This window comes from Leiobunum rupestre, chromosome 3 (assembly GCF_980474605.1).
Source record: "Leiobunum rupestre chromosome 3, qqLeiRupe1.1.hap1, whole genome shotgun sequence".
Taxonomy (NCBI): Eukaryota; Metazoa; Arthropoda; class Arachnida; order Opiliones; family Sclerosomatidae; genus Leiobunum; species Leiobunum rupestre.
Genome location: NC_143386.1, coordinates 50712685 through 50733720, shown reverse-complemented (window position 1 = coordinate 50733720; position 21036 = coordinate 50712685). Strand labels below are relative to the sequence as shown.

The following is a 21036-nucleotide window of genomic DNA, read 5'->3' as shown; positions in this document are numbered from 1 at the left end:
GTTTTTCGTGTCAGTTGTTATTTATAAATAACGTTACAATTAATTTATTTAGTGAAAAATATTTTAAATAAATGTAGGAAAATATTTTTTAATAAAATAAGTTTATAAATAAAAAGGTCAAATATCTGTTTTATTAAATCATTTGAAATAAATGCATTTTGCAAATAAAGAAGACTAGGATATTTTGTCATCAGATATTTCGGGTTGGCGTAGTTTACAAATTGATCGTCAAAAATAGCTTCCGTTTATTTTTTATTTAGTAGATAACGAATTATTTGAGAGGGCTGGACTCAAGGAAAATAACTGAATATATGTCCAATTTGTAAGAAAATACAATACAAATTCCAAAGACTTAAATTTAATTCTGGTGTCAGAGACGAAATACGATTTTCGACACTATTTTTATTTTAACAAAGAGTATCAATATTATCCAGCAATGGTGGTCAATATTTAATGGCACAGCTAAGGTACAGCAGACCTGTCGGAGGGGAGGCAGCGGCATGTGAGCGAGGCCCCTTCTCACAACACACATGTTTTGCGAAGGAATAAATGAGGGGACCGAATAAGTGCCGCAAAGTACGGGAACCCCAAAAAGTGCCGGACCTCAATAAGTGCCGCTAAGTAAGGGGACCCCTAAAAGTGCCCTTAGGTTTGGGGACCACAAAACGTGTCGCTAAGTGCGAGGCCCTAGACGCTCGCCTCGCTCGCCCGCCCGTTCTAGCGCCGGCCCTATAGCTACACCACTGTAGCTATTAATTATTTAATTAATGCTACTAATTTTTACTTGAAAGCATCATTTACCTTTACTATATACACAAACCTTACGAAGATACGTTAATTTGGTTTTCACGCGATAATATGACATTCCAAGATTGAATTTCGTAGATCACAAGAAAAGGATTGTGGCAGTGGAAAAAGGGGGAGGACTGACCGCCCCGGGTGCCAGGGTAGCTAGGGATATCATTTTCCCAAGGCAAAAAGTACGGCGGGACAGTAAATTAATAAAAACATTAATGTAATACTGCCGATCCCATAATTTACGTAGCATCGTCCAAACAGTGGCGTAACTAAGGACCCGCAGACCCCGGGAACGCACCCTTTCGATTAAAGTAATTTTACAAGAAAATCTTGTAAAAATGGAGAAAAATGGGTAACGAGACGAACAAAAGACAGACTTTAAACCATACTAAAATTCAATCTCACTGAATATCCTACGGTAGAAATCGTAAAAAAATTATCTAAAGGTAGCTTTTGAATATAATATTTTAATTTTAAAATTTTAGTAAATGAAATTTGCGTTTTTTAATTTAAATAGACATATTATATATTGCATTTGTCATTACGCCACTGCTTTGTCGGTGGCATTGGCGTTAAATGTTGCCATTATCAAGAAGTAAAATATCCCGCAACAGTTTACTCCATATAGTGCGATAAGCATTTTTTACGAACATTGCGTTTACTCGATTAACTAAAACAAAAAGAACAAAGGTCTCCTTAATCCTTATTCGTTATTTAAATTAAAGAAAATATTTAAAAAATTTTATTCCGCGAAATAAATTACTGAAAATATTTTGTAAAAAATCAATTTACCAAATGAATGTCCATGAAATATTCGTAAAATATTATTTTCCAGATAATAGTCGAAAATATTAATTTTTAAATTATTTACCAAATAAGACCACGAAAAAATATTTGTTTAATTGCCAATAACTATACCTAAAATATTTAGCCCTGTCAATCGATGAATAAATATGATCAGATATTTTGTTATTTAGTAATTTATTCGTTATTCGCCAAATGATTTTTTGCCCATCTCTGCTTCCCAGGAACGGTTTATGTATGAGATCCTACATTAATCTATTTCTTCAAACCGGACAATTTAATATTGACGAAGGAAATCTAATAAATCGAGAAGAATTCGCCGAAGGATGTTGCCTATTTGTTTATGATCTTACCCCGGATCTCTCTCACTCGGCAGATCACTTTCACTTGATCAGGAACGGAAGTGTGAGATTAGAATTAAAGTTTGAGACAGATTTACCCAAAACGGTTACCGTACTATACTACGCTGAGTATCAAAACCTCGTAGAAATCGACAAAAATAGAACTGTTGTCTTTGATTACAGAAGTTGATGGACACATTACAATTGACAAAAATCTTTCGAAAAGATCCGTACACCGAAAGATTATTTCGCATTGTTTTTGCGGCCGATAAATTACCCAAGTATGTGAGGATATTCCCATCTCTTTACATTGTCAATACTGGATTATCGAATAGGAACGGGGAACACTGGACTGTTATATATTTCACATCAAATCGCAATACTGTATTTCTAGACTCCTTTGGACTTCCACCGGATTATTTTAAATTTAATGATTTTGTCGAAAGAAATAGCAAAACCGTTACTTTTAATTCTAAACAACTTCAGAGTAATAATAGTCAAACTTGCGGTGGTTATTGCGTTTATTTCGCTACTAATATGTGTAGAGGTGTTAAAATGTATGATATTGTTTCTAGGTTTAAAAATAATAAAAATGTAAACGATCGTATGATTGAAGAATTCATGTACAAGATATTTTCAATAAAGTTTTTCAAATAATTTTTATTTCATTTTATTTTCACATAATCATCTTTCGCGGGTGGGCGGGCTGGGCCGAGCAGCGCGTACCGCGGTACACGAATGAAAATGTTTCGCGCGCGAACGCGGGTTAAAAACAGTTATATAAAAATTTTATTGTTTTACATTTGTAATTAAATAAAAAAAACGGTTTTAATCTTCCGACAAAGTGGGAATATCGACATGTCCATGCGCCAAGGTGGTGACTCCATCATCTTAAATGTACCGCTTGTCGTCGCAAGGGTTCAGGCACAATTTAGATTGTTGAACCGTATATACCTGGTGCTTTTTACTTTGAATGCGTATCATCCGCGCGATCGTTACTTTACGATTGAGGAGACAATCCCGGTATTCTTCGTGTCGAACGTATTTTTTGACGACACGCTTGCAGATTCCCTTCGCTGTTTTTTTTTCTCCATTAGCAGACAATAGGGAATACATTTTTGGTCGAAGTCCGCAAAATTCCTTGATGGGAATTGACGACATCTCGTCCTTGAATTTCCCCAGAACTTTGTTATTCTGCATACTGAATAACGGATGGTCCTGGGGGTACGCAGAAAAGTCGTACTAGTCGGCTTGTTGTCCAAAGTCTTTGTACAAATCCTTTGTTTCTATGACATACGTTAGGCTATCTGTAATTATAAGATATAAGTTTTAAAATGAAAATAGATGGAATGAATATATATTGAAAATTAGCAGTTACATACCAGTATCGGTGAATAGTAGTTTCGCTTTATGTCCGTATTGGGCTCTAATAACGTCATAGTGAAATCTGTACATAAGCAATTTGGAAAGTTCAAGTATTGCAAATCCTGTGAAAATGGGGTCGTCTAACGTGTAGCTTTTCTTTTTCAAGTGAATTCCAACAAGGTCCTGGTTGAAAATTGTAAACCGTTCGAAAGCTGGTGAATTGGCTTTTTTGGTAGCTTTCTCCGGAGATTGAACGAGAACAAAATTTATCCTATTCCGTAAATTCTCTGGCTGTTCTTTACATATTAGTTTTGGGTGACGTAGGGTTCGCGACGAATATATTAATAGTTGTAGACTAAACTAAGGTTAGGTTGGGTTGGGTAAGGTTGGCTTAGGTTGGGTTGGGTTGGGTTGGGTAACCAATTTCTGGTTCTTTTGTAGCTGAGAAAAAAAATGCCAAATAGAAAACATTTTATGTTACCCTAACAACTAACCTAACCTTAGTTTAGTCCACAACTATTAATACGATCGTCGCGTACCCTATGTCACCCAAAACTAGTATTGGTGGCAGATGTAAACTACATTCAATTTATTAATTAAAAAGGCGTACGTACCAAAAACGGAGTTATTCTGTAATTTCCAGAAATCTCGTTCAAAATTGTTGGCCGCAGCTTTACGTTTTTCTGTATTGAAGTTAATGAACTCCCTTAACCACGTTCCTTGATCAAAGGAAAGCACACGTTGCACTTTCGTGACTTCCATCCCCTTACTAACGTAGTACTTTAAGTTTCTGTAGTGCACTACTTAGTTTTTCTTGGCGTAGAGGTTAGGTACCAGTTTAGGTAAACTGTCCTTCACCGGTATCTTCAGATGTTCTAGTTGCGACTTTGAGTAGGGTGAAAGCTCCTTCGTTAAAATTGAACGCTGGGATACGTTACATCGACTTCCAGTATATAACCGTTGACGTGCTCATCGGGATGACTTAGGATTTTGTCGAGTGATTCCTGACACCATTTAAAGTTGTTCATGGGCATTGTATCGTTCATTACTGACCCGTATAGATTATTACAATCTGACGGCAAAATAGGTGTTAATTATCAATTTGATATAATTATTATAAAAATATTTTTAAAAATATGAAAAATCCACAAATGTTTACCTAGATACGTGATGAAAGTGTCAGGTTGTTCGGGGTTATACGTTTCTGGTAGATATGAATTATTCGCCACGGCATGTCGGTTAGAAATCATCGACACACCACCTCGTATACCCTTCTCGATCAACAAATGCATGTCGGAATCCAAAAGGAGATCGAGTTCAACTCCAGTCATGAAGAGGGCACTTTCCCATGCAAAACCGGGTCCCGTATACGCATGTGCCGGATCTAATCGATAATACGTAAGGCCCATGGTTCGAAAAGATTCAAAAACATCTGCAAGTTGAAGGCAATCTGACGTCACATAAACATCATGATATTGCCCTTTAAAAAACAAAAAAAACATATATATATATATATATATATATATATATATATATATATATATATATATATATATATATATACAAATAAAGGATATAATGAAATGAAATTTGTGAACTAAATCGTTATATTACCAAGATCCGAAATTTGAAACGTTTCCCACACATCTTTGGCGTGTTGGTAATCGTCGTCGCTAATTTCCTCTTCGGTGTTGTCTACGTAATCGTACGGATATACGCCTTTCCTTAAAAGAAGCGCGACCTCTTCTGATGTAAAATTTGAATTGAGAATAGGAAATTTTGTAGATCCCTCTTTTGCCAGGTTGGTAACGAGGGTTTGTAGAGAGGCGGGTAGAAATCGCAAAGTGTCCACAAACCGTAGTTTCCCAAGGGAAAACGAAATGTACGTTTCCGAATTTGAGGGAATACAGTTTATCTCCTTATCTTTAACTGTTCCGATATGCTGCATAATTAAATGAGCGTCATACGAACTTAAATTATGAATAAACACCGGGATGTGTTTAGGAGCTTTCAGCTTAAGGTTACAACTTTGGTGACACGCCCCCCGATATGAACCGTTGTAGTGGTCGTGATCCCGAACTTTTATATCTTCTCTAGTAAATCGTGTGCTACAAACGTAACGCAAAGTAGCGGCTTGAAATGACTCCTCTTCGCTGTTCGTCAGATTCATCGGTATCACTTCTTTAATCTTTTCTGAAATGATTGCTTCCTCTCGCTGAAAGGCGTCTAAAAATCTTAAGGTTGCTCCATCTCCTCTAAAGGTGACTGGCTTATTGGATTTCCCATCTGGACCCACTACGCAATAGCTCCAACCGCATGATATATGATGGGCGAGTGTGGTTGTGGACGACAACGTAGAATCGGGGATGCACGTATGCGCCTTAGGTAAAATAGCATCAAAATCTGCGTAAATTACGAAAGGTACCTATAAAAAATATTGGTTACTATACTATTTAAAGGAAAATAAAAATTAAATAAATTTTACCTTTTGACTCCACCCATATTTCTTGAATTTGAGTATTGGATCCCTAGTCGGCATCTTCACTAACTGCGGACCGTGAACTTTACAGTTATTCACGTGTAAATTATGGCTCTGTTCGGCGTTCGTTCCGGCGGAACGGTGCAGACAATACCTACAGTAATAAGTCTTCCTACAATTTTTAGTGAAATCGCTCAGAAGGCGGCTTAAATTCGTTATCAAACAGTAGTGAAACTTTCCAGCTTCAGCTATAAATAACAAGTCTATTTGACGACATTCGTCTACGACCTGATCACTTACATAACGCGGAAAAACCACACCCTCATACGCGAATACATTAATAGATAAATTATTGTTTTTTTTCAAAATTTCGCAACCTCTCAGAGTTCAGTTCAAATGGGAATTTAACGCCCGATAAATTTAGTTCTTTCTCATATTGCAAATAGTTGCGTACGAGATTGGGATTATGTTGCGCGGGATAAAGTTTTGCTAATAGAGCCCAAATGAAACACTGATGGTCATTGTTTTTAACGTTAATAATGGCTTTTTTTGAAAGCAAGTTTGGTTGGCGTTTCAATATAGGATCCACCGACTAGGGGTGCGTATGTGATGATATTAATTTGGAGGAAAAGTATGCGATCTAATACCCAACCTGATCCTAGATCCTCAAATTCAGACATAGACTGCACAATCTTTTTAATACTCACGTCGATTTGTTCACTAATCACATCCGCACTTATTGTAGCGTACGTTAGCCCCCGGAAATACGGCATTACATCTGCCATCCCTGCTTCGTTGGCCAGAGGTCGTATATATCTGCAACGGATGGTCAGGTACCATTTCAGTCCCTTCTTGGTTTGCAACTTATTTTTGATGTAATTAACAATCGCCGAGCGATGACGGTTAATGAAATGCTCCGCATCCGTTTCAACTTGCGACGGCGTGAATCGTGCTGCAAAGATGTTATCACCGAGGGCGTATATCTCCTCTAGTTGATCTTCAGGCACATTAACAGCTGCGTCGTGTAGTGCTCCTTGGTTTTCCGCCTCCCTCCGTTGCATGAACTGCTCCACATTCTCGTCATTTTCATAGTTAATAACCTCCTGGTCAGCGATCTTATCCAAAAGATCATTGTTCAATTGGCTCTCTCTGAAGTCGAAGTTCGAGTCTGATCTATGTTTTTTGCTCGGGGGAGGTGCTGTCGGTTCTGGACGGGATCTTTTCGCACGGTGTATACGAATATTTTGTACAGGAACGTAGTCAACGCGATGTGAGGGACCAGCTACTTGACTCGAATGAAAGATATCGACGGTGAAAATCGACGGATCGGTGGCCGGAACACATGATAACAGTCAAAGTAAACCATGAACGACCTTTCTCTCAACGCGAAATCAAAAATGTGTAATCGCGATAGAAAGGCCCTTAGCGGTATAAAACCGGACACATTTTCATGGAAAACTCACAGTTCTTCACTCTATCCACAACAATAACCAACTTGGAAAATGGTTAAGAGACCGCGTTCAGATTCGGAAAGTTCTGGAGAATTCAGTCGGCACATAGATTATGCTCCGCCGTCAGACCACGAATATGATGATCCGCCGTCTGATCATGAGTAAGTATGGCTTTTTTTTTCCTTTTTTTTTGTACAAATGTTATTTGAATGTGTTAAGTTCCGATGAGACTGTGCCGTATGCACCAAGCCCCTCACTTTTGGAAGGAGCTCAACAGCCTATCCCACCTGTTCAAAATCATTTACCGATAAACAATATTATTATGGTTTTTTATTAAATAGTATAATTAATTCCATTATGGAATTAATGTCACCGATGATTAATACACCAGGCGATAGGGTAGACGATTTAATGTTGGCATTAATTGCCGAGATAACAGATATTTTAATACATACCAGGTACTAACTATAAATAAAATTTTCTTGGGGCTAAATAATAATTTCAGCAATTTTTCACAGCGGGAAGCTGACGAAGTAGAGATCCCACCGCCTAACGTACAAGGCACATAGTATGTGTATTATAATAATATTTGAAATTCCATGTATATTTTTTTAAATATTGTATTATTTTATTGTTATCGACAGGTTGTGGAGACTAACTATGGAGCGGAGGTGGCATAATCGACATCTTGATAAACACATCATCGAGAGAGAAAATGGGTTCAGTAGAGATATCATGAATATTGTTTATGAAAACATGATGACGTATATTGATTTTTAAAAATAAAACGTTTTTATTCATAAACAATTTTATTTATTTATATATATATATATACAGCAATAGACTTAGAAAATGCGTACGTAGTTCAGTTCTCTATCCTCTAAGTACAAATGTACTTGCAAAATTCAGTTCTCTGTCATCTAAGTACCGATAAACAGATAATATATCTAAGTAAATTTCAAAAAAACACCCTAGGAAAGGTACTCTTCCCACCTGGTGTAATCGTAAAATTTAAAAAACACCCTAGGATTGGTATGTGAAAATTTGCCTCCTCTTGGCTCCCCCTGGCTCCCCTAGTGACAGAACATCTAGGCTCCCCCTGGCTCCCCCACCCTCCCAAGGCTCCCCTAGTGACAGAACATACACTACACTACTACTTTGGTGTGGGACTTTACCTGCACTGACCCTTTGGCTCCGTTATATTTGGCGTCTTCGTCTGCAGCCCCTCTCTGGGCCGCCACCCAGGTTGAGTCGAAGAAAAAAGCGAAGTATTCCGGGTTTGAACACCGATATTTGTTAAAAGCAGTGGCGGTAGAATGTCTCAGCTCTTTCGGCCGCGACAGTTTAGCTTTGGTCCATTCTATTGGTCGTCGAATTCAGGAAGCTACCGGGCAGCCGCATTCCACGTCATTTTTGATTCAGCGGATAGCAATCGCAATACAGCAGGGTAATGCCGCGTCGGTGTTGAACAATTTTCCGCCCGGCACCTCCCTCGCGGAATATCTTTATTGCCTGTAAAGACATTTTTTTGTCCTTCTATGTATTTTGAAACGTTTTATATATTAAATGAATAAGTCACTTATTGAATGACTTTTCGATTTAAAGAAAGAAAAAAGGTTTCAATGTTGTTCTTCATATGAACTATAATGTCGCAATTTCTTTTTCACATTTCAAATTGGTTTTAACTAAAAATTTGTTGTGGTAATCGTATATTTCTATTTTTCAATGTAATTAATTCATTGTATATCGCTGTTGGGTTATTGTTTTTTCCCCCGTCATTTGTTTTAATTACTGTTTCTTTATCTTAAATTTACTATTGTAATAAAAATAAACACTTGGGGAAATATATCGTTATTAAACGATCAAGCATAAAATTATTTTAAAGCTAAGTTATCTTGTTCTCTGGCGAATTTCTAATGAAAATCGCTGTGCTCGTACAATTTCTGTTTGAAATACATTATGTTAAAAGAAATGTTCTTCAACTCAGGTTTTATAAATAACAAAAATCGACGAAATATAAGTAGTAATTTTTATCAAAAGAAACACGTTAGTGTTAATTTGAATTGGTTAGGCATGGCCTAAAACGAGTAATACATTTCAAAAACACAGTTGACTGGTTTTCAATACAGATGTTATTGTCTTCAACTTTTTACCAATACAATCTATTCCGTGTAACATAAGCTGCAAATTCCGCATGAGAAGATTAATCTCTTTCATTAAAGGGCAACGCAAGTGGCCATGTAAATCATCTTATAGATAAAAAGAACGACTGAGCATGCGCTATCTGCCATAACGTTTCCCTTTGTAAAAAGAAGTATAACCATATTTGCCAAATTTAGAAATGCGCCTCTCACGGATCTTACTAACAAATCGGATCCTTTATACAAAAAAATTAATAAAACCAAGATACATATTCTGTCCGGTTATAATGATTTGGAAAGTGTTAAGGGAGACTGGATATAGGCTATCAGAGATATACCGCGTCCAAGGCCTATTGTGTCAACTTCAATAATGGAAAATATTCAATTGGTAACTTATTTTTCCAAAACTAAGTCAGTTCTTTTCTCCAAAATAAATAAATTACCAACATTTTATACAATTGCAGTGTTATGCGAGTATTTGAAGTCAGACCGTTAGACTATGTTTTCAAGTATTGTAAGAGCATTCGGTACGAAAGAAACAGTGTGGATCACAGCTTAAGCTTGACACTCCAGGATTTTTTCATTCATTTTTCAATATTTTGCATTTTTAACATAGAAAATTTCATTATATTTTTATTTGAAATGCGAAAAGGATGGACACATTCAACAAAACGTTCTAGGCGGATGCAGGGCATAATAAAGTGGGCCTGGACGCTGGTAGAACCATAACTCCTGGCCAGAAGGCAGAACTGATGGTAAGAGATACTTCGGGGAAAGTTTCAAATAGGACCCCGAAGATGCACGAGTCACGGTAATTTGTCTTGGCTTTCCTCTTACGCGTCGTGGTTGTCCGGATCCTTATCAAATATTTAAACGAAAGATTTCTAAACTTCTCACATCTGATTTCAAATCTTAATTAAATTAACTCTCTCCATTTTATTTAAAAAGAATAAATCGTTTTTAAAATAATGAAATTTTGTTTAAAATAATTAATTCAAAATGAAAATGTTTTATATAAGCATTGTTTATATTCTCTTGAAAATGTACTCTATTGTATTTTTTTTAAATAAAAACCCAAAAATTAAATCCCAATTAACGCATGAGAGTTAAAATAGAATAATATCCGTGCTAGTTTTTGTAAAATTTTGAGACGGAACCTATTGAAAATTTTATGAATTCTATTATTGTGATATGCTACAAATTTATTATCTGCTGACGGTCCAGGAAAGCGATATGATCCGCAATATTGTTTTAATATAAGTAAATTATGTAAAAATTTCATAAATTGCAGTAACAAAATGTAATGAGAAATTTCTGAATCTTAAATTAAAGCTTTTTAAGTTATAATTGACTTTTAATTTTAACTTTGGTCCGAGATTAGACGTAATAGAGGGATAATTTTTCCACTTTCTAAATATGAACCGACCATTGTGAATTCAAAAACGTGCGAAACAGTGCCGTAGAACCAATATTTAAAAAGTTGTCAAAAATGAGTTTTGACGGTTCCCGCCAAACTATTAATTTGTGGCGGACGAAACTGATAAATAACGAAAGATATTGGAAAATAAATAAAAGTTGCAATTGGTTTCATCGAGCTATCTATTATAGTTTTCTAGCAGAATTAAAAAGAGGGCAAAAATTTCAACTGTCTAAGACTTTTCAAACAGAGTGTACAAGACTTGTTAAATGATATTTCTTTCTTTGGGGCCATCTTGGTCAAAACAACTGAGGTAAAATACCTCTGTGTTATTATCGACAGTAAACTAACATGGAAGCCACATCTTGATCTTGTAAAGCCCGCATTTGCATCCGCAAATGTAGGCTTTGTCCCTAACAGCCTTTCCCTTTACTTCTGAGAGTTCTCTCGTTGTTTTGGGCCAATGCTGCTGGGGACTTCTGTCTTAAGTAGAAGTATCGGGCAAGACTGTTAGGATTTTCTCGGACAATCAGGCTGCCCTTAAGGCTCATAATCAGTTTAGTATTACTTCTAACTCGTTCTTAGCTGTCTGGATTTTCTTTCGGAACAGGGCACCCATAATAGGGTTCAACTATATTGGTCCTAAGGGGCATTACGGCGATGAGATGGCCGACAATCTGGCCAAAGAGGGTGTGGAGGCTAGGCTCTTAGGTGGTGAACCGGCTATTCCAATACCCAATGGCCTGGTTCGCAGCCATGTGCATGGCGCTATGGCGGAAAGCCCAGTCAGGCTTTGGCTTGAGACGGTTTATTCCTGGGCCTTCTAAGAAAAGAGCAAGCTCTCTAAGAGTGGTTACGGGACTACTTTCAGGTCACTGCTAGCTTAATAGACATCTGCATCTGATTGGCTTCATTGAGCGTCCTATGTGCAGGGAATGCCTCGAACAGGAGGAAACTTCCTCGCATGTCCTTTGTGTCTGTGATTCTTATGCGGCTCAAAGGTTTGAGTACCTTGGTATGCATAGGCCGGAAACGAGCGATCTTTCCAACATCCCGGCGAAGCAAAAGTTGCGCTTCGTTTCAGAGACGTGGCGTTTCCATGTTTATAAGGCTAGGGCTCCACAATGGACCTCTGGTCGAAGTGCTAGGTTGGGTCGAACGCGACCACCCAACTCTTACTATTAATAATAACTAATGGCTTTAGGCCTTGCAATGATAAAAAGATGTTAATTCTAATCAGTCTATTTATTTTTAAAAAAATATGAAAATTATAAAAAAAATTATAACTATATAACTTTGTCACTCTAAATAAATACATAAAAATGTAACATACTATTTATTGAAAAAAAAACATAACATTCACCCATTGTTTTAGCTATCTTCTACGACATTCAATTTTCAAAGAAGCTTTTTCCTGTCAAGTGAGGGATCATTCTTTGAATTTTGTTTTGATATCGTAAACGTGGTAATTCTTAGTTCCTAAATTCCCGTTATAGGCTTCCCATCATATGACGTCAATGGGTTTTTTCTCTCTTGAGAAATAACGTCAACGAATTAGTTGCAGTTTTTTTATCTCCAGCCGGATTCTGCTGGTTAAGAGTTATCATGGGCTGAAGTGGACGTGACGTATGCCTTTTGTAATTGGCTCCGAAAATTTGAAAAAGGCAAGGTTTCCCCACGGCAATTTTCTGTTACCTCTGACGCTTTTCCGGGGAAAAAACTTTTAGCTTTGAGGCGCTCTCTGCAGTCGATCGCGTAAATTAAAAGTTAATAAAATAAGCGCCATCGAGCGATAAAATTTAAAACTAAGGGTCAAACGGAAGTTTCGTCAAAGTATGTCCCATTCAAGATATATTAATAACAAATATTTATCAGATGCATTATTAATTCGAGAAAAACAAATACACTAAAGTAAATATTTATTGTATAGAAAGTACTCTATTATAACGCTAAATTCTGAAATGGCTTGTACTGCTGTTGCTGTCGCCGCCCTTGCTTTTTTGCTTCCCGAAAGATAATTTCTTGCTCAATATCGTATGAGAACGGAACGTTGTGCAATGATTTAAGAGAAACTCCGCAAAAAGAGTATATCGAACGAACTTTGTATGTCCTTTCGGTTGAAGATGAAGTACTTATCGCACTTATTATTTTAAGGGTCAGGCTCTTTAAAAAGGATAATAGCGAGCAATTTTGAACATGGATCGAGCCAATTAACAGTAACTCGTGCAATTGAAATAGCTCCTTTCCCCAAAGAGATGAAAAGATTTCAGTAGTAAAGGTAAAAAAAGATAACCCATTATAGGCTTATGTACAAAACATTTATAAAAAAATTTCAGATGCCATTTTTCAATAAATGGAAACTGTCTGGTGTACTTGGAGCTGTAGATTGTACACACGCCAACATTAAAGCACCACCTAGATGATACGTATCACAAAATCTTACCGAAATTAACAAAAGAAGACCAGGCCCTGTGTGAATCCAACCCTATCAAAGCGGAAATCACCTGGTCGTAACGGACTGACCAATGAGTTCTACCAACACTTTTGGCCTATTATTGTCACAATTCTTTTCCGTGTCCTCGTTTCCGTCATCAACTTAAAAAAATTCCAAGTTCATTTTCAATAGCTACAATAGTTTTACTTTTCAAAAAAGGCGACCCTAAATTACTTGAAAATTGGAGACCGATATCGTTACTAAACACGGATTATAAAATTTTGGCTAAGGTACTGAGCAATAGAATCCGAAAGGTAATTGGTACCGTCGTTAATGAAGATCAAACAGCTAGCATTCCTGGCCGTACTATAGGATCTAATATTTCAATAATTCGTGATTTAATTCACCTTTTAATAGTACGGACGAATCACTTGGGATAATTTCTTTAGACCAAAGAAAAGCTTTTGATCGGGTAAACCATTGTTACATGATAAAAATATTAGAGCACGTAGGCTTCGGAGCTCATATTACACGCTTTATAAAGGCAACTTATGCGTCAGCAGAAGCTATGATAAAGTTTAACAATGTGGTAACCGCTAAATTTAGGATTTTTAAAGGCATAAGACAAGGTGATCCGCTTTCTTCGTACTTATTCAACCTATCGCTCGAGCCCTTTCTATGCCACATCAGAGAAAAAATAGGCAATTTTGCAATTAATTTACCATTTCTTCCGAAAACCATGACGCTTATGTCGTTCGCTGACGATATTAGCAATTTTGTGACGTCAGATTAAGCTTTTTCGATTACTAAAAGGGAATGTATAAAATACGGAAATGCCAGCAACGCAAGCTTTAATTTAGAAAAAAGCAGCGGGCTATGGCTCGGGAAATGGAAAAATCGTAAAGATGCGCCTATGGGTCTGAGTTGGAGCAGTAAATCAATTAAAATTTGGGGCGTATCATTTACTAACGAAAAAGATTGCTGCAAAAAATACATGGAAGACATTACCAAAACGGTTTACCTTGCACTCGAAAATCTAAAATTAATAGCGGTCATACAAGAATCGCGCTCAAGTGTGCAATGTAATCTTATCCAAATTTAATTATATTTTACCGTACACCGAGTAACCAACAAGACTGTCTCAGCAAGTACTCCAAAAATGTTTGGAGGTCATATGGTACGGCGAAAATAATCATTGGAGCAACGCTCAAAACACTACAATAACAGTCAGCGAGGGGGGTTTGGGATTGCAAACGCTCCGTAGTCAGTGGAAAATTTTTTCGATAAAAAGATTTAAAAAATTAACGCAGTATCAAGGTCATAGTGTCGAATTGAGTCTTGCAAACCAGTATCTAAATTCAACAAATAACATGAAAATAGGAACTGTCATATTAGCGTATGAAAATATACAACTAGTAGCCGATCACTTACCAAAATCTTATCAACTTTTGATTAAATTTTGGAAATCTTTAAATTTAACATTATCTAAACCAACCAATCTTAAAAGTTTATTACTTTTCCAATCTATAAGTGTCCCTTTTTAAAAATTGTACTCTATCATCCTAAATGGAAAACTGAGGGATTCCGTTTCTTCGGAGACATATTCGACCAAAATATTCACGAGTTTATAATTGATTTAAATGAAAAAAACATTAAGGGCAGCCACAGAAAGAGCTATGGCTCGCCAAACCCAAATAATTAAAGAACTGTTTCGAAATTTTCCGAAGGAATTTTTCAGTAAAGAAAATATAGGAGTCGCTGTAAATTTAGAAAGTTTTTTGCAATTAACTCTTAAAAATAATTCAGTATTACTAGCAAATATTGAGATTTCGATGCTACAATCGTTTTTTGACTCGGCACCTTTAGTTTTTAAAAATAAACCCTTAAAAATAATTGAGGATGAAATCGATCATACTACAAACTATAAAATTGATGCGAAGATAATTTGGAATATCTCTTTTACCCCCAACGAAACAATATCTTATGGCGACTATTATACAGGGTGTTAACTAAAAAATGGACCAGGGCGAATATCTCAAAATGTATTTTAGCTACGATTTTGAAATTTTAGGTTGTGATCAAAGGTGGGCACTAGCAAATATTCTTTAGAAATCTATTCGTTAAGAAAAATTAGGTCAGAACACTAACTAATCAAAAGATATTTCGAAATAAATTTGGTTTGAACATATATTTTGCGATCAGTTTGAAAATTACTACCGTAATCAGATATTATAATAACTTGTGAAGGTCGTTCCCGGCGAAATAATTTCAAATAGATTTTTCGTCTAATAATACCGCTGTTATCTTGAAAATCTTTTTACCGGGGATACATAGTTTTATAATAATATTTTTGGTTTGGGCGAACCATAATATTAAAAAACTGGTCCAAACAGTAAGTTTCTAGTTTAGTAACAAATATTGGACCTATTATTTTGTCACGGGATTTTAATATTTTATTTCCGCTATACGCTCCTCGTAAATGTTATCAGTTTGTTTAAAAAATAAAAACATCTACTAAGGCTGTAGGTTAAAACAATGAATTGATTGTTAAAACATTTTGTTAGTTTTAGTGTTATTCAGATTGCATTATATTAGAATTGAAGATTGGATATTTACACTTATCATAGGGTCCTACTGTTGTGTCATGTAGCCTAAAGTTTAATGCACCTACCGCATACACTTCCAAGAACATATGTACGTGAAAACAAATGTATATTCCTATTTGTGTCTATATCATGCATAATGTGGGTAAGGTAACCAAAGCTCACCCACATTCAGATTATTTATTTCGAGATATATTTTTAAATGCAAAAGAATATACAGGGTGCCCACTAAAAAACGATCCAGGGCGAATATCTCAGAAACCGTTTTCTCTAGGAATTTTAAATTTTTATGTTACGTAGCTCGTTCAGGGGAATTTTTGATCTAAACCTAATGGTTCTCGAGATAATTTTAGTATGACCTTGAAGACATGGTTCAAGGTCATACAATTTTCCAAATATTTTTTATTCTATTTAAATGTTTCGGCTGATCAAAAAATAAACATTACAAATTATCCGTACTGAGGTGTTTGATACTACAGTACATTTATTTAGTACGCGCAATATATACCTTAAGTTATCGGGTCTCGATATATATTTCTTATGACCTTGGAGACATAGTTTAAGATCATTCGAATTTATCAAAGCCTCCCCCCCTTTTTATATTTTTCTTTTTGCAAAGAAGCGTTTTCTTATTTTTCAATCGTCGTTTTAAGCGCGAAAAGCTTTTTACTTCGTGTCTCCTGACGGAAATAGTGGTATTTTTAACATTGTTTCTAAGGTAACGACTCTCTAACCCCTAATATGTATTTTTCCTGAGAGGCAGGCGACCAGAGGGAAGTAAAATGGGAGGAAGAATTATTCAATAATTAAAAAAACAATAATAAGGAAATAAAATATTTTCGGGTATGTTTGGAAATTTCCAATCAAATTGAATAATTTACTGTATGGGTCCCATTGTCCAAGTAATTGATTTAAGGGTCAACGACTCAATTGACACCCAATATTTCGGATATGTTACCTATTGTTATTTACCTTCCCCTTGTCAGCTATAACTCAACCGAACTAATAGTTACCAACGTTTCAATTTAGTTGCGATTCTGATTCTATAAGTACAATTCGAAAGCTTTCTGTGTCGAGTCTAGTATTCCAGAAACGAAAACGCTTTAACTAGACCATCACAGAAATGACGTCCCCAAACCGTTGTTGGATTATTTTCTTGTTTAATGTTTGTGGATTTGAGTAAGGTTATGATAAATATCTTGAACAACCTTGATTGTATTTCAAGGTCGATCTCGCTTGGAACTATTAGAGCAAACAATTTCATTTAAAATATTCGTAGAGTCGATTTCGATTTTTTATGAATACCGGCGCTGGACGTTGTTCTCGATAAAACCTGAATGACGACGAGCGATACATTTTTTTATTACTCTAGTATTCTGTTTTGATAAAAGATTATTCAACAATTTTAAAAAATACCTGTGTTCAGTAAAAAGATCCTTTACGAACCGATTATAGTTCAAAAACGATATTTTTTTCAAGCTACGAAATGGAACGTTAGCAAAAAAAATGAGTAAAAATATTGACCAGAAATAATTTGCTAATGTTATCACCGATATCCGTTATTGAAATTCGCCGATAGCTTATTCGTACGTTGATATTTCGCTAAAAAATCAAAATTAATTGGTTTTCACCTATAAAAATACTGTCGTGAATGAAAGATACCTAGGTTTTGTACTGAAATATTTAAAACCACCAGTTCAGCCCGTGATCTCGATTGGGGATCCATACAAAAACCGATTCTCCAGTGAATAGTGTTCAAATATATAATCACTTTTATAAATGAGATGGTAATAACCAAGGGCTTTGTACTAATACCAGGTATTTTGTAGATGATTTGCCTCACAGATGAACGTCTCATAATAGGGTATTTAAGGTCAGATTGTTCAAGCCAGTGAATGAAACGAAAACCAAAATGTCACGAAATTCCCACCTTTGGTTCTGATAGAGCGCTCAGGGGGTCACCCGACTATGAAAATTTCAATGACCTTGAACCATGTCTTCAAGGTCGTTCGAAAATTAATTTGAGAACCGTAAGAGTTACGAAGTTGGTTCCAATTAGAAAGTTGTTCCCCGTCACATTTTATGGTTAACTATCTTTGACTCGATCTGATTTGCGAAATAGGAAGTAGAGAAATTTTAGGCCAAAAACAAGAAGGTCGTTAAGTTGATAACGTGTGGAAGACGAGTTTTGGGAGCTGAAATTTTCAAACTAAAGACCCTCAACCACGATGAGGTTGTCTAACAAATTCCAGTACTCTAACAAGAGTACTTTTAAAGGTATCAGTTGAACATCGTCTTTAACACGTTATCAACTTAACGGCCTTCTTGATTTTGGCCTAACATTGCTCAACTTCCTATTTCGCAAATCAGATCGAGTCAAAGCTAGTTAACCATAAAATGCGACGGGGAACAACTTTCTAATTGGAACCAACTTCGTAGCTCTTACGGTTCTCAAGTTAATTTTTGAATGACCTTGAAGACATGGTTCAAGGTCATTGACATTTTCATAGTTGGTTGACCCCCTGAGCCCTCTATAACAACCTAAAATTTCAAAATCGTAGCTAAAACACATTTTGAGATATTCGCCCTGGTCCATTGTTTAGTTAATGCGTTTCTTGAAATTTGCCAATATGGAAAAAGACTGTCACAAAAGATGTAAAATCTCCTTATTTCCATGCTTCATAGCGACTAATTTGTATCAGGAAAAAAATGAAAAAGTGTGTTTTAACAAAGTATTATAAATAAAAATTATGTACAATAGTTAAAGTTAGTGTTTTGCCAGTTATTCGTTTAAAAAAAAAAAACTTGTGTTTGTTATGTTTAATTTAAAGTATGTGAATTTCCAGATGTGTTATTATGTCGAGTATGGCAAAAATACTTTATCTCCTTTATTTGATGTATTATTGAATAAATGTGCAATAAACGTCTACCTGGATTTCAGGTAGACTTAAACAAAAAAAATTCAAACGATCACAGATCAGCATGTACGAAGCTTTTAGCAAGGAAGAACGCTGGCGATAGAGTTGACAAGAATCTAGTTATTCAAATGGAAGAAGAAATAAAATACTGGCAAGAAGTTTTGAGGAGAATTGTGGCTGTTATCCGATCATTATCAGCACGTCGATTACCGTTCAGAGGTACGCAGGAGAAACAGTGGAAACTATGTTGTGACATTAGTGCTTTTGGCAGAGTTCGATCCTTTTCTGGACACGCACATAAAAAACTACGGAAACAAAGGATGTGGCACAACATCATGCCTTTCGTCTACCGTATATTATCGATATCATGGCAGAAAAGGTCATAAGCACGATCGTGACTGAGATAAAGCAGGCCAAATATTTTTCCATCTCTGTCGATTCGACACCTGACATCTCTCATGTGGATCAACTTTCATTCGTAGTACGATATATGTCAGTCGAGGGATTTCCAGTCGAACGATTTTTAAAATGTATACCAAATTGTGGCCATAAAGCAGAAGATATGGCTAACGTAATTCTGGAGATCTTAAGAAAATTCGACTTGGATATCGCAAACTGTCGCGGACAGTTTTATGACAACGCAAGTAACATGTCAAGTGTATATTCCGGTCTCCAAGCGAGAATAAAACAAGTTAATCCTCTTGTGGTTTTCGTTCCCTGTTCGGCTCACTCACTAAATCTTGTTGGAACATGTGCTGCTGAGTGTTGTGAGGCTGCTATAACTTTCTTCGGTACTTTGCAGGAGTTATACAATTTTTTATCGGTTTCAACACGCAGATGGGAAGTTTTATTAACTCAATTGAGATCCAATTCAAAAGTTGTTAAGAGCCTTTCTCAGAAAAAATGGTCTGCTCGGAGTGACGCCTGCCAGAGTCTCTATAGCTCCGGGAAAGAAATCTTGGCAGCTCTTCAGATAATTGTTAGTAACACAAATGAAAAACCCCCTACACGTTCTGACTCTTCAGGTCTTATAAAATCAATTGACTCTCTAGAAATGTGTTTTCTGGCCCTGTTGTGGAATGCTATCCTTGAAAGGTTTAACAAAGTTAGCAAATCTCTGCAATCTGTGAAAATTGATCTCGGCACGATCGCTGAACTTTATCGGTCCTTGTTAACATACTTAGAAGATACGAGAAAGTTGATAACTTTGATAATTATGAGTCGAAGGCTATGGAAACAAATCTACGCATACGATATGAAAAGGAAACGTAAGCGAAAAGTACGGTTCGACGAAGTAAGGGAAAACGAGGTCGATCTCTGCGGCAAAGACAGGTCCCGAGTTTCTGTTTTTAACATCGTTATCGACAGATTAATTGGAGAGTTACAAAGACGTGGATCTGCTTATGAGGAGTTAAGTAAAAAGTTTGATTTTCTCACGAAGCTACATAAATTGGAATCTCAAAACATCCGTGAAGGAGCAAAGAACCTGGAAGCTTTCTATTCAGAGGATTTAGATGGTAATTGAGAATACGAGTGTCTGCATCTGCGAGCTCATTTAATGTCTTCTGAAGCTACAAGGGAAAAAGATTTATCATCAATGGAACTATACCAGTACATTCTGGAAAATGGCTTTTTGGAAATTTATCCAAATGTAGGTATAGCGCACCAGATGCTGTTGTGTACCCCAGTGTCAAACTGTTCAGCCGAACGCTCGTTTTCGGCGCTCAAGAGAGTAAAGAACTATTTGAGATCTACCACAGAAGAGAACAGGCTAAATTCACTCTTTGTGTTGTACATAGAGTCCGAAATAGTACAGTCTTTGGACTATAGTGAGGTCATCCATTCTTTTTCAGAGAAGAAAGTTCGTCGGAGGCCAATGTAATTTGGTAATTATTTGTTTATAAAAATTAAAATGGGAATACTATTATTCAAGGTAATATTTTCTTTAAGTGTATTTATATTGAGTCGACTCTTTACTATATTTAAAAGGGGGGCAGACCCCTTATCTGCCTAGGGGCCCAGGATCTCTAAGTCCGGCCCTGTTTACGCTTTGGTCCACGTGGCCAATGATATAAAAACGTTCGGCCCTTTAGATTCCTATTGTACCTTTCCATTTGAAAATGTATTGAAATTTGTTAAAAAAAATTAGATCGCCTCACAAACCATTTTCACATCTAATTAAAAGCTAGGTGAGCCAGCAGTGTTATGGCGTGCATCCAAAGCTAAAACCCTTTGCCTTATTTGCGATATCCGAAATATTCCGGTGGTGCCCAATGCTTTAAAAA

The 21036-nt window shown here is 36.2% G+C and overlaps 1 protein-coding gene across 1 annotated transcript; it reads left to right on the top strand.

Annotated features, from left to right (window-relative positions):
• Nucleotides 1–19241: 19241 nt before the first annotated feature.
• LOC149952515 (uncharacterized) lies at nt 19242–20276 on the top strand. Its single transcript, XM_090169731.1, has one exon. It carries the CDS (start codon nt 19242–19244, stop codon nt 20274–20276), a length of 1035 nt encoding a protein of 344 aa, XP_090025857.1.
• The last annotated feature ends 760 nt before the right edge of the window (nt 20277–21036 follow it).